Source organism: Amblyraja radiata, unplaced genomic scaffold (assembly GCF_010909765.2).
Source record: "Amblyraja radiata isolate CabotCenter1 unplaced genomic scaffold, sAmbRad1.1.pri scaffold_895_ctg1, whole genome shotgun sequence".
Classification (NCBI taxonomy): domain Eukaryota; kingdom Metazoa; phylum Chordata; class Chondrichthyes; order Rajiformes; family Rajidae; genus Amblyraja; species Amblyraja radiata.
This window is the reverse complement of record NW_022630895.1, coordinates 25,363-40,158: the sequence shown is the minus strand read 5'-3', so window position 1 is coordinate 40,158 and position 14,796 is coordinate 25,363. Positions and strand designations below refer to the sequence as shown.

General features: G+C 47.8%; 1 protein-coding gene across 1 annotated transcript; it reads left to right on the top strand.

The window, feature by feature from the left end:
* The first annotated feature begins 1,339 nt into the window (after positions 1-1,339).
* Positions 1,340-12,253, top strand: LOC116970450 (potassium channel subfamily K member 1-like). Its single transcript, XM_033017091.1, has 3 exons — positions 1,340-1,397; positions 9,397-9,843; positions 11,809-12,253. Exons 1-3 carry the CDS (start codon positions 1,340-1,342, stop codon positions 12,069-12,071), a joined length of 768 nt encoding a protein of 255 aa, XP_032872982.1. The 3' UTR covers positions 12,072-12,253.
* Positions 12,254-14,796: the final 2,543 nt, after the last annotated feature.

The following is a 14,796-nucleotide window of genomic DNA, read 5'->3' as shown; positions in this document are numbered from 1 at the left end:
TGGATTGTTCAGGGCATTCACCAACTCCTAGTGACTCCAGGACTGTCCTGAGAGGAGATATGCACGCTGATTCCAAAAGCTGCCCATCCCCGCCACCTCCTCTCTGGGTCTAGTAGGATCGGACTATTCGGATCAGTCAATAACTCTGTTATTGTTGCGTCAAGTGTCCATCAGACTTATAGCTTAAGTCTTTATTAAAAATGGAAAAATGCTGGAAGTGTTCGTCGGATCAGGAGTATCCCATGGCACGAGAAGGAGTTACTGTCTCAAGCTGAAGATTGTGTCTCAGAACCATGACGTCATGTTCCCTTACTTACTCCAACGTGGAGTTGGCGGCATTTAGATTTATTATAGGAAGGGAGGGGACAGGAGAGAAACTGAGAGGGAAGAGAGATTTGTGGTATTGGAATACATGCTGAAGTTTGCTTTGTGGAAAGATGTAGTTTGAAGGCGACGGCTGGAGGCCCTGCAGAAGCCTGGGGCTCGCCTGGATCGGACGGCCACTCGTAAGCTCTAGGGTGTGGACAGGACTTTGAAAATGGTGCCTACACCTGGCGGCTCTTGCATGCGGTCTCGGTGAACTATTTCTGTCCACTTTGTTAATTGGGGATTGGGTTTTTTTTGGTATGGCAATACTTTCTTGAACTGTATGCAAAAAAATAATGTCACTGTACATTTGCACATGACAATAAAGCAGCATTGACCATTGGCTTTGAGTACATCGCACCTTAGAGGGGAACTGGTACAGGTTTATATCCTGGCTGTGTCTTCTACCAACTGTGTAGCACAACAGGCTGGAGAAGGGTTTCGGCCTGAAACGTCGCCTATTTCCTTCGCTCCATAGATGCTGCTGCACCCGCTGAGTTTCTCCAGCACTTTTGTCTACCTGTGTAGCACAACAGTATCTTTAAACTAAACGGGGAAAAAAATCTGTGGTCCTGCATTACACAACTAGACCCAATGTAAGGAGAAGCAGGAAACTGCAGATGCTGGTTTAGAAAAATAACACACAAAGTGCTGGAGTAACTCAGCAAGTCGGGCAGTATCTCTGAAGAACATGGATATGTGATGTTTTGGGTTGGGACCCTATGTACAACAAAGACACAGGCAGATGCTGGAGTCTTGATCAAAAAAACAAAGTGCTGGCAGACTCAGCGAGACAGGCGTGTCCGTGGAGGGAATGGTCAGATGACATTTTGGGTCCAGACCACTCTTCAGAGCTGAAAGTCACAGGTCAGGGCACCAGCAGGCTCTGAAGCGGAACGTAACAAAATGTACTGCCAATGAGGCTGGAGACTGTGTGATGGTAATCTGAGTGGGATCAGATGCTTTATTAAACATGCCAAGTAAACCTACAAAACACGAGAGCATTCACATGCCTATCCTGACTTCAGCAGGTGAGCCCAGAAGGTTCAATCTTAACGTGTGCGAAGGAACTGCAGATTCGGGTTCACACTGATGTTAGACACAAAATGCTGGAGTAACTCAGCAGGACTGGCAGCATCTCTGGAGGGAAGGAATGGCTGACATTTCAGATCGAGACCCTTCTTCAGATTGAGAATCCGGGGAGAGGGAGACTAGAGATATGGAAAGGTAAGGTGTGAACATGACAGATCAAAGCAGACAATGTTAAGATTCCTTCCCTCCAGAGATGTTGCCTGTCCTGCTGATTTACTCCAGCATTTTGTGTCTATCTTTGGTTTAAATTAATGTAAGCTAGTGCAGCAGCCATTTTCTGCACAGTCAGCACGGTGATAATTGCCCGAGTGACCTCTTTAGTTATTTTTAGTTTAGTTTAGAGATCCAGCGCGGAGACAGGCCCTTCAGCCGACCAGCAATTCCCCGCAACATTAACACAATCCAGCACACATTAGGGGACTATTTACATTTATAGATTTATACCAAGCCAATTAACCTACAAACATGTAGCCTTTGGAGCGTGGAAGGAAACCGAAGATCTGGGAGAAAACCCACGTGGTCACGGGGAGAATGTACAAACTCCGTACAGACAGCACCCATAGTTGGGATCGAACGCAGGTCTCTGGCGCTGAAAGGCAACAACTCTACCGCTGCGCCACTGTGCCGCATATTCATGGAAATTGTGGTCAACGTAGAATGGCACGGAACAGAAACAGGCCCTTCGGCCCAGCTCGCCCCTGCTGTCCATGGCACCTATCTTTGCAAAACGCATTTCCCTGCATTAGACCTGTACCACTGTACATCTTTCTTATCTAAGTATCTGGCCAGGCGCCTTTTGAAGGGTGTAGTTGTGTCCACCTCCACCGCATCCTCTGGCAGCTCATTCCCGGTAGCCACCACAGTCTGCATGGTGGGAAAACGTACTGCTCAGATCTCTGTTGGTGCAGCGGTCAACATCGGCTGTGAACGAGTGTCAGGGGATCGATTCCCTACACCCTGCTGTAACGACTCGTCTGCAAGCTGTCACGTCTGACCTTGCAGCAAACGGCTGTAAAGATACCAGCCTTTGCCCGATCGGCCGCCTGCGTCTCCCCTTCCTGTGGATTTATCTGACCCCCCCCCCCCCCCCCCCTCAAGCTTCTGGGCATCTCAGACAGTGTTGCACATCTGTGGGAGTCCTGGCCCAGATCCAGCCCACAGGCTTGTTCATAGCTTGGGTTCACCTTGACTCTGGGACCCCCAAAAAAGTGCTGAAGTAACTCAACGGGTCAAGCAGCATCTCTGGAGAACATGGAAATATGCATAGGTGATGTTTCGGGGCGACACACTTCTTCAGGCTAATTATAGAAGGAGGGGAGAAAGCTGTAAAAGAGGTGTGGATGGGACAAAGTGGCAAGTGATAGGTGGATACAGGTGGTTTTTTTCTTCAACACTCTGTCCTTTTTTGTAAACCAGCATCTGCAGTTCCTCATGTCTCCATAACTCCAGGACCAGTTGGTCCAAAGCAAGGGGCCAGTTGCAATTGGTCCATGGAGTGGTGTTTTGAGCAGGAAACATGAAGCCCAGTGTTGAGCTAAGCTACATTCGGAGATGCCGTGAAGAAAGCGAATGGTATGTTAGCATTCATAGCAAAAGGATTTGAGTATAGGAGCAGGGAGGTTCTACTGCAGTTGTACAGGGTCTTGGTGAGACCACACCTGGAGTATTGCGTACAGTTTTGGTCTCCTAATCTGAGGAAAGACATTCTTGCCATAGAGGGAGTACAGAGAAGGTTCACCAGACTGATTCCTGGGATGTCAGGACTTTCATATGAAGAAAGACTGGATAGAATCGGCTTGCACTCGCTAGAATTTAGAAGTTTGAGGGGGGATCTTGTAGAAACTTACAAAATTCTTAAGGGGTTGGACAGGCTAGATGCAGGAAGATTGTTCCCGATGTTGGGGAAGTCCAGAACAAGGAGTCACAGTTTAAGGATAAGGGGGAAATCTTTTAGGACCGAAATGAGAAAAAGATTTTTCACACAGAGAGTTGTGAATCTCTGGAATTCTCTGCCACAGAAGGTAGTTGAGGCCAGTTCATTGGCTATATTCAAGAGGGAGTTAGATGTGGCCCTTATGGCTAAAGGGATCAGGGGGTATGGAGAGAAGGCAGGTACAGGATACTGAGTTGGATGATCAGCCATGATCATATTGAATGGCGGTGCAGGCTCGAAGGGCTGAATGGCCTACTCCTGCACCTATTTTCTATGTTTCTATGCCGGGACAAATAGCAAAAGTTCGCTGGGGGGAGACTGATTTATGGAGTAACTTAAAGAAGAAGAAAGGTTTCAGGCTGAAACTCTGGCAACAGTTGTGGAACAGTTGAACAATGAACTAAATCGTCACTGGAGCAGTGAGTGATTGCAATCTGTGTGCTGTTGTCTCCATCCAAACACTGGCTCAATATTCTGCATTGTTCAAAGTGTAAGCGTGCCGATTAAACCAGACGAGCTGGATTTTTATTTTGCGTTCTAAGCTTTCTATTCTTGGCAGAGATGGGTATTGCATTGTTGCTATTGCTTGAAGCAAGGTCAGATGCTGAGATGAGGACATACTTAGTGACTGTAAGGGGCAATGAGGCCTAACATCGAGGACAGGTGTCGGCAACCAACGGCCCACGGGTGGATCAGGCCCGTAACCCAAAATCATCCGGCCCGCAGGCGTATTTATTTTAAATTAGTTTTTGCGACCTGGGAATTGCAGCCAGTCTCAGGCTGCTAGATTCTAGGAGCTGGCGGCCTCCAACTGGAATTGACCTTGAGGTCCCCGGTCGCCTGTGGACTTGCCATCATGGAGCTGGCTGACTTTAGAAACATAGAAAATAGGTGCAGGAGTAGGCCATTCGGCCCTTCGAGCCTGCACCGCCATTCAATATGATCATGGCTGATCATCCAACTCGGTATCCTGTACCTGCCTTCTCTCCATACCCCCTGATCCCTTTAGCCACAAGGGCCACATCTAACTCCCTCTTAAATATAGCCAATGAACTGGCCTCAACTACCTTCTGTGGCAGAGAGTTCCAGAGATTCACCACTCTCTGTGTGAAAAATGTTTTTCTCATCTCGGTCCTAAAGGATTTCCCCCTTATCCTTAAACTGTGACCCCTTGTCCTGGACTTCCCCAACATCGGGAACAATCTTCCTGCATCTAGCCTGTCCAACCCCTTAAGAATTTTGTAAGTTTCTATAAGATCCCCCCTCAATCTTCTAAATTCTCGCGAGTACAAACCGAGTCTATCCAGTCTTTCTTTATATGAAAGTCCTGCCATCCCAGGAATCAGTCTGGTGAACCTTCTCTGTACTCCCTCTATGGCAACAATGTCTTTCCTCAGATTTGGGGACCAAAACTGTAGGCAATACTTTGGCGGCTGTGGTGGTGTTGCGGTTGCGACTCGACTTCGGAGTTTTCGGTTTTGCTGCAACTTGTTTCACAAAACATGGGGGGTGGGTGGGATTGTCTCCCACATCTCAAAACACAGGGGGAACGGGTGATCCCCCCCCCCCCCTAGGATTTCCGCCCATCTACATTGGCTGTGGCGCGGTGTCGGAGTGGGATGGCCCACTTCAGCAATGATCCCATCTGCTCCAGCGAGAGACCTGCCTTGGCTCCAGTTCCTTCACTGCTGTCAATGACACAGTTGTAGATTCATTGTCCACAGTGGAGAGTGAAGCAGCCAATCCAGGCTGACATTATACTGCACAATCTAGGGCTTAGAGCAGTGGGTCTGTATGCTGTCAGGACTTTCTCATGTAGGCAGCCAGAATGCATAGAGTCACAAAAGCGTGGAAACAGGCCCTTCGGCCCAACTTGCCCTTGCTGACCAACATGCCCTGTCTACACCAGTCCCACATGCTTGCATTTGGCCCATATCCCTATAAACCTATCTTACCCATGTATCTTTCTAAATGTTTCTTAAACATTGTTATGCTATCTGCCTCAACTGCCTCCTCCGGCAGCTCGTTCCGTATATCTACCACCCTTTTGTATGTAAAAAAAAAAGTACCCCCTCAGGCTCCTATTAAATTTCCTCCCCCTCACCCCCTCACCTTAAACCTATGGTTCTTGATTCCCCTACTCTTGGTAAATAGACCTTATACATCTTATACATCTGCACCCTGTGGCAATCTTGCAAATTCACTGGCACAGTTACTGAGATGCAAATGGTTGAATGGAGCAAATATATTTTTTGTCAGGTGTACAGGTTGAAAAGATCAAATGGATCTGCTCGAAGGGCAGTTTGCAATTAAACGGGGAACGGTAATCTGAAGATTATTAACTGCCTTCAGTTCCAACAGTTTACCTAACACCAATTCCTGACTAATGCGGATTCCCTTCAGTTCCTCCCTCCCACTAGATCCTCGGTCCCCTAGTATTTCTGGTAGATTGTGTCTTCCTGAGTGAAGACAGAACCAAAGTACTCATTTAACTGTTCTGCCATTTCCTTGTTTCCCATTATAAATTCACCCATCTCTGATTGCAAGGGACCTACATTTGTCTTCACTAATCTTTTCCTTTTTTACATACCTAAATAAACTTTTAGAGTCAGTTATTATATTCCCCGCAAGCTTTCTTTCATGCTCTCCCCCCCCCCCCCCCTTTAATTAATCCCTTTGTCCTCTTCTGTTGAGTTCTAAATTTCTCCCATTCCTCTGGTTTTCTGCTTCCTCTGGCCATTTTATAACCCTTTTCCATGGATTTAACACTATCCTTGATTTCCCAGGTTGAGCCGCCTTCCCCGTTTTATTTTTTCGCCAGATAGGGATGAACAATTTCTGGAGCTCATCCATGCAGTCTTTAAATCTTTGCCATTGCCTCTCCACCGTCAACCCTTTAAGTATAATTTGCCCGTCTATCCTAGCCAATTCCCAACTCATACATTCAAAGTCTCCTTTCTTCAAGTTCAGGACCCTAGTCTCTGAATTAACCGTGTCACTCTCCATCCTAAAGCAGAATTCCACCATATTATGGTCACTGTTGCTCAAGGGGCCTTGCACAGCAAGATCACTAACTAACCCTTCCTCATTACACAATACCCAGTCTAGGATGGCCTGTCCTCTAGTCGGTTCTTCTACATATTGGTTTAAAAAACCATCCCACATACATTCCAGGAAATCCTCCTCAGTGCTGCTACCAATTTGGTTGGCCCAATCTATATGTAGATTAAAATCTTGATGTGTCGGAGGTTGAGAGGAGATCGGAGGGGCATGGATAGGGTAGACAGTCAGAAAGGTCAAGGACAGATGGATCAGTCGGAATGGGAAGGGTTCACAATCGGAAGGTCCTGAAGGAATAGATAGAATAAGTAGTCTAGTTACCAAGTGTAGGGGAATCAAGAACCATAGGTTTAAGGTGAGGGGGTGGAAATTTAATAGGAGCCTGAGGGGGTACTTTTTTTTTTACATACAAAAGGGTGGTAGATATACGGAACGAGCTGCCGCAGGAGGTAGCATAACAATGTTTAAGAAACATTTAGAAAGATACATGGGTAAGATAGGTTTATAGGGATATGGGCCAAATGCAAGCATGTGGGACTGGTGTAGACGGGGCATGTTGGTCGGCAGGGGCAAGTTGGGCCGAAGGGCCTGTTTCCACGCTTTATGACAATGCATTCTGGCTACCTACATGAGATGCAGTATAATGTAGATAAATATGAGGTTATCCACTTTGGTGGCAAAAACAGGAAAGTAGACTATTATCTGAATGGTGGCCGATTAGGAAAAGGGGAGATGCAACGAGACCTGGGTGTCATGGTCCACCAGTCATTGAAAGTAGGCATGCAGGTGCAGCAGGCAGTGAAGAAAGCGAATGGTATGTTAGCATTCATAGCAAAAGGATTTGAGTATATGAGCAGGGAGGTTCTACTGCAGGTACACAAAATTGCTGGAGGAACTCAGCGGGTGCAGCAGCATCTATGGAGCGAAGGAAATAGGCGACGTTTCGGGCCGAAACCCTTCTTCAGACGTTTCGGCCCGAAACATCGCCTATTTCCTTCGCTCCATAGATGCTGCTGCACCCGCTGAGTTCCTCCAGCAATTTTGTGTACCGTCGATATTCCAGCATCTGCAGTTCCCTTTTGAACACGAGGTTCTACTGCAGTTGTACAGGGTCTTGGTGAGACCACACCTGGAGTATTGCGTACGGTTTTAGTCTCCAAATCTGAGGAAAGACATTCTTGCCATAGAGGGAGTGCAGAGAAGGTTCACCAGACTGATTCCTGGGATGTCAGGACTTTCATATGAAGAAAGACTGGATAGACTCGGCTTGTACTCACTAGAATTTAGAAGATTGAGGGGGGATCTTATAGAAACTTACAAAATTCTTAAGGGATTGGACAGGCTAGATGCAGGAAGATTGTTCCTGATGTTGGTGAAGCCCAGAACAAGGGGTCACAGTTTAAGGATAAGAGGGAAATCTTTTAGGACCGAGATGAGAAAAACATTTTTCGCACAGAGAGTGGTGAATCTCTGGAATTCTCTGCCACAGAAGGTAGTTGAGGCCAGTTCATTGGCTATATTTAAGAGGGAGTTAGATGTGGCCCTTGTGGCTAAAGGGATCAGGGGGTATGGAGAGAAGGCAGGTACAGGATACTGAGTTGGATGATCAGCCATGATCATACTGAATGGCGGTGCAGGCTCTAATGGCCAAATGGCCTACTCCTGCACCTATTTTCTATGTTTCTATGTATCTAAGGCCTTAGTGGACAGAGCCCATGTGTTTGGTGAAATGGTTACCACATCTACGCTTGGTCTCGCCGACGTTAAGGAGGCCACATCGAGAACACCAAATGCAGTAGATAAGGGTAGAGGAGGTGCATGTGAACCTCTGTCTGGAAAGATATCTGGGATCCCTGGATGAAAGTGAGAGAAGAGGTGTCGGGACTGAGGTTGCAGGGGGACGTATCCAGGTTCTTGCTGGATCTCCCCTTCCTTTTTGAACTCCCCTTCCCTTTCACATACCGACCTTTCTATCCTTGGCCCCTTTTCATACTGGGGGAAATGTTCTGACTGTCTACCCTATCTACGCCTCTCATCATTTGAAAACTTTGTATCAGGTTGGCCCTCAACCTCCGACACTCCCTCCACAGTTAAATAGCTGAGAAAGTCGTGCCTCAGAGTGCGGTCACCCCTTGATGTTACAAAAGCAGCAGAGATCATTTGTTAAGTAAAGTGTTGCAAATTGGCAAGGTTGGCCACAATGCATCATTGGTATTTGGTATTAGGAAGGAACTGCAGATGCTGGTTGATACCCAAGATAGACAGAAAATGCTGGAGTAACTCAGCGGGTCAGGCAGCATCTCTGCAGAAAATGAAAGAAATAGGAATGTGAACGCATTGGTACTTGATGGAGTTTAAAAGGATGAGGGGATGACCTCATTGAAACTTACCAAATAGTGAAAGACCTGGATAGGGTGACTAGAAGCCATAGCCTCAGAATAAAAGGATGTACCTTTAGAAAGGAGGTAAATAATTTCTTTAGTCAGAGGGTGGTGAATCTGTGAAACTCATTGCCACAGAAGGCTACGGAGGCCAAGTCAGTGGATATTTTTAAGGCGGAGATTGACAGATTCTTGATTATTAAGTGTGTCAGGGGTTATGGGGTGAAGGCAGGAGACTGGGGTTGAGAGGGAAAGATAGATCAGCCATGAATGAATGGTGAAGTAGACTAGATGGTCCAAATGGCTTAATTCCGCTCCTAGAACTTATGAATATGTGACGTTTCGGGTGTGGAGTTTGCACGTTCTCCCTGTGACTGCATGGGTTTCATCTGGGTGCACCGGTTTCCTCCTACATCCCAAAGACTGGGTTTGTAGGTTAGTTGGCCTCGGTAAATGGCCCCGAGTGTGCAGGGAGTGGATGAGAAAGTGGGATAACATGAGTCTTGTGATGTGGGCTGGATGGGCTGAAGGGCCTGTTTCCGTGCTGTATCTCTAAACCATTAGAAGCGGCGCTTGTCCTGGTGTCACAGCGGTGTTTTCCTCTTCCTGTTGCAGGTTACGGCCACACGGTTCCCCTCTCTGACGGCGGCAAGGCCTTCTGCATAATCTACTCGGTCATTGGCATCCCCTTCACGCTGCTCCTCTTCACCTCGGTGGTGCAGCGGGTGATGGCGCTGGTGACCCGCCGGCCCGTCCACTACATCCACACCCGCTGGGGCTACCGCAAGCAGAGCGTGGCCCTGGTCCACGCCGTGCTACTGGGGCTGCTCCTCGTCCTCTGCTTCTTCGTCATACCCGCCGCCATCTTCACCCAGCTGGAGAGGGACTGGTCCTTCCTAGAGTCCATCTACTTCTGCTTCATCTCGCTCAGCACCATCGGCCTGGGAGACTACGTCCCGGGGGAAGTTCAGCACCAGAGGCTGCGCAAGCTGTACAAGGTGGCAATAACCAGTGAGTGAATCACGGCGGGAATAACGGCGGGCGCGAATGATGCTGGGAGGTGGGGCTGATGCACTGCAGGTGTTTAGAGGGAGCGTGAGGAGGCAAGTTCACAGGCTCAAGGCCAGCTCTAGAAGCCTGAGTGCACCACTAAATGTCGATGGTAAACCCAAGGAACCGCAGTTGCAAATTTATGTAAAAATATACAAATATGTGTTGGAATAACTCAGCATGTCAGGCAGGTGAGATATTTCCGGAGAACATGGGTAGGTGACATTTCTGGTCAGGACCCTTCTTCACACTGATGTATGTACATGGGTTGGTTAGTAAGTTTGCCAAGATTGGTAGAGTTATGTAACCCCACTTTTTACAAAAGGGAGGGGGAGAGAAAACGGGGAATTACAGACCAGTTAGTCTAACATCGGTAGTGGGGAAACTGCTAGAGTCAGTTATTAAAGATGGGATAGCAGCACATTTGGAAAGTGGTGAAATCATTGGACAAAGTCAGCATGGATTTATGAAAGGTAAATCATGTCTGACGATCTTATAGAATTTTTCAAGGATGTAACCAGTAGAGTGGATAAGGGAGAACCAGTGGATGTGTTATATCTGGACTTTCAGAAGGCTTTCGACAAGATCCCACATAAGAGATTAGTATACAAACTTAAAGCACACGGTATTGGGGGTTCAGTATTGATGTGGATAGAGAACTGGCTGGCAGACAGGAAGCAAAGAGTAGGAGTTAACGGGTCCTTTTCACAATGGCAGGCAGTGACTAGTGGGGTACCGCAAGGCTCAGTGCTGGGACCCCAGCTATTTACAATATATATTAATGATTTGGACGAGGGAATTGAATGCAACATCTCCAGGTTTGCTGATGTCACGAAGCTGGGGTGCAGTGTTAGCTGTGAGGAGGATGCTAGGAGGCTGCAAGATGACTTGGATAGGCTAGGTGAGTGGGCAAATGCATGGCAGATGCAGTATAATGTGGATAAATGTGAGGTTATCCACTTTGGTGCCAAAAACAGGAAAGTAGACTATTACCTGAATGGTGGCCGATTAGGAAAAGGGGAGATGCAACGAGACCTAGGTGTCATGGTACACCAGTCATTGAAAGTAGGCATGCAAGTGCAGCAGGCAGTGAAGAAAGCGAATGGTATGTTAGCATTCATAGCAAAAGGATTTGAGTATAGGAGCAGGGAGGTTCTACTGCAGTTGTACAGGGTCTTGGTGAGACCACACCTGGAGTATTGCGTACAGTTTTGGTCTCCTAATCTGAGGAATGACATTCTTGCCATAGAGGGAGTACAGAGAAGGTTCACCAGACTGATTCCTGGGATGGCAGGACTTTCATATGAAGAAAGACTGGATAGACTCGGCTTGTACGCGCTAGAATTTAGAAGATTGAGGGGGGATCTTATAGAAACTTACAAAATTCTTAAGGGGTTGGACAGGCTAGATGCAGGAAGATTGTTCCTGATGTTGGGGAAGTCCAGAACAAGAGGTCACAGTTTAAGGATAAAGGGGAAATCCTTTAGGACAGAGATGAGTAAAACATTTTTTACACAGAGAGTGGTGAATCTCTGGAATTCTCTGCCACAGAAGGTAGTTGAGGCCAGTTAATTGGCTATATTTAAGTGGGAGTTAGATGTGGCCCTTGTGGCTAAAGGGATCAGGGGGTATGGAGAGAAGGCAGGTACAGGATACTGAGTTGGATGATCAGCCATGATCATATTGAATGGCGGTGCAGGCTCGAAGGGCCGAATGGCCTAATCCTGCACCTATTTTCTATGTTTCTATGTTTCTAAGAGGGAGTGGCTGGGGTGAGACTCATCCTTGATTATGCTGGTGGCCTTGCTGAGGCAGCGTGAACGATAAATGGAGTCAATAGAAGGGAGGTTGGTTTGTGTGGATCTATTTGTACCTAAAAATAAATAACACTTCTCTCTCTCTCTCTCTCTCCCTCTCCCTCTCTAGTTTACCTCATGATTGGTCTCACCGCTGTACTCGTTGTCCTGGAGACCTTCTGCGAGCTCAACAAGCTGAAGGAGCTGAAGAGGATCTTCTACCTGAAGAAGGACAAGCCGGAGGATGAAATCAAGATCCTGGACCACGACCAGCTCTCGTTCCCGTCCGTGGTGGACTCCGTGCCCTTTGTCCGGGAGCAGCACAAACTCAGCGAGCCCTTTGTCACAGGGCCGAAGGCCCACCCCTTCACAGAGGATCTCAGTAACCGGTGACTTGTTCCCCCACCCACCCCTCAGCCCCTCGCCACAGAGCACACTCGCATGTAATTAGCGTAGGGTCTAAAGCTATCTGCCGGCCCAGAGGCCAAATCATATCATGTCAAGACATTTTAAAATTAAGCCTGTAAATAACTAGGGGAAAGGACTGTGCACATTCAGGTCATGGAGGACTCCGGGGGGGGGGGGGGGGGGGGGGGGGGGGGGGGGGGGGGGATGTCCAAGAGTCAAGAAGCATCAAGAGTGTTTTACCGTTATATGTCCCAGGAAAACAATGACATTCTTAAGCAGCAGCACAACAGAATGCGATGGGTTCATCACTGACAATAGCCCAGAGTGGACCCCTCCCCTCTCTTATACATTTCACAGAAAGAGCCCCTTCCAGCTTCTCCCCGACAGCTTTGATTTTAATGTAGAAACAAGGACCTACTAGGTGCTGGTGTACACAAAACCACACAAAGTGCTGGGAGTAACTCGGTGGGTCAGGCAGCATCTCTGGAGAACATCAGAAGGTGATGTTTTGGGTTAGGACCTTTCTTCACGCTAGTCTGGAGAAGGGTCACGACCTGAAACGCCGTCTACCACGTTGCCCAGAGATGCTGCCTGACCTGCTGAGTTACATCTAATACTTTGTGTCCCTTTGATTTTAATGTTCAGGCAGATGAACAGGCACAGGAAATTCTCTCTCAACTACAGGGAAGTAATTTTACCTATTTGTGAAAATAATTCTGATGACATTGCTCTCCCATTTTTGGTGGTGTGTGGTGCTGAGCTGCTCCTGTAGTGCAGACCTACTCTTATATCTGTAGTCTCCACCCTGCTCAATGCCAAGCACATGGTGCACCCTACCTTAGCACTCAAGCCAACACCCTCCAGGGCAGCCTCTGACTCTGGCCTGGTATCTGATAATGGCCTGACCTGCAACATGCAACTGGCCCCACTTTCACAGCTATTCAGGTGCAGAGCCCTCCTTGATCTGACCCTCGCATCCTAGCTCCCGTTTCTGATTTGCTACCGTTGCACGGTGCTTCTCCTTTGAGTTCCTAGAAGAGTCCCAAGCCACAACTACGGGAGTCGGGGATTATGGGGAGAAGGTAGGAGAATGGGCTTGAGAGGGAAAGATAGATCAGCCATGATTGAATGGCGGAGTAGACTTGATGGACCAAATGGCCTAATTCTGCTCCTGAAAACCTATGAACATGAAACATCCTTTTTCTCCAGAGATGCTGCATGCCCCGCTGAGTAGCTCTAGCACTTTGTGTATCTTTGGTATAAACCAGCATCTGCAGTTCTTGGTTTCTCCATTTAATGTTTTGATGGTCTGGACATTTTGCCGCTTCTAAACCCGATGGGAACAAGGGAACACGAGTGGACAATTCTACGGAACCTCGTCAGTGAAGGCTTTACTCCATGGTCACTCCGTTCAGACAGCAGCACTGTGAACTCATGCGGGGCCCAGCACAGAGGCATTGTCCCCAACTGCAATATAACTAGTACATTCCTGTCTTGAGTCTGAAGAAGGGTCTCGACCCGAAACGTCACCTATTTCCTTCGCTCCATAGATGCTGCCTCACCCGCTGAGTTTCTCCAGCACTTTTATCTACCTTCGATTTTTCCAGCATCTGCAGTTCTTTCTTCAACAGTACATTCCCTTTGGTCGGTTGTCCAAATTACCTCAGCTGGTTTACTTATGCCCAAATTTTAGCCGTTTTCAGTTTAGTGATTGGCGTGCTTGGACTTGTAACGGTCCCTATCCATCGTGCTCCCACCATCCCGGGCTCCAACATTCCCGACTGCACTGTGAGTGCGTCTCGACTACAAGCAATTCAGGAAGGGGGAGCTCATCACCTCCATCTCAAACGCAACGCATGTTATGCCAGAGATATTCGCATTCTGCAATAGAGGGGACGTATAGAATTGATGTTTTAAACCTTCACATCTATTCCCCGGTGACATGGAAACCGGAGGTGACGCAGGGATTGGAGTAGCTGGGGAACTGGTGGGAATCGGCATGTTATTGGGAGTTTAAAATTACCATATCTAAAATAGGCCTAATAATTGAAATATAAACACATTCAGACCGAACAGTGGCTTTGCTTTGACAGGTGCCTAGCTGCCAAAGTATGGGCGAGGTTAGATGTGTTGGTGTATGATATATGGGGAGGGGACACAGTCTGTTAACCAGCCTTATTGCCTGTGGGAAGAAGCTGTGTAGCATCCTGCTGCTTTTGCAGCTGATGCTCCTGTACCTCTTCCCAGATGGCAGAATGGAGAAGATGTGGTGTGATGGATGGTGGGGGTCCTTGATAATGGAGATGGCTCTGCTGATGCTCCGCTTCTGATAGATCTCCAACAGGAAAGGCAGTGGGGCACCAATGATCCTGCTGGCTGTCTTCGCTATCCTGTGTACAGCATGGAAACAGATTCCTCAGCCCATAGATCCATGCCATCCATCAGATATATAAAGTCGTACAGCACAGAAGTGGACCCTTCGGCCCACCAAACCCCTGCTGAACATCAACAGTGTGTTTATACTCATCCTGCACTAGCCCGTTATATCATTTCCACATTCAGCTCGATTTCTCCCCAGATTATACCACTCACCTACAACTCTACAACAATTTTGCAGCAGCCACTTAACCTGCCAACCCGCACGGTTTTTGGGGATGTGGGATCCGGGGGGGGGGGGGGGGGGGGGGGGGAGTCACACCGGTTACGAGAA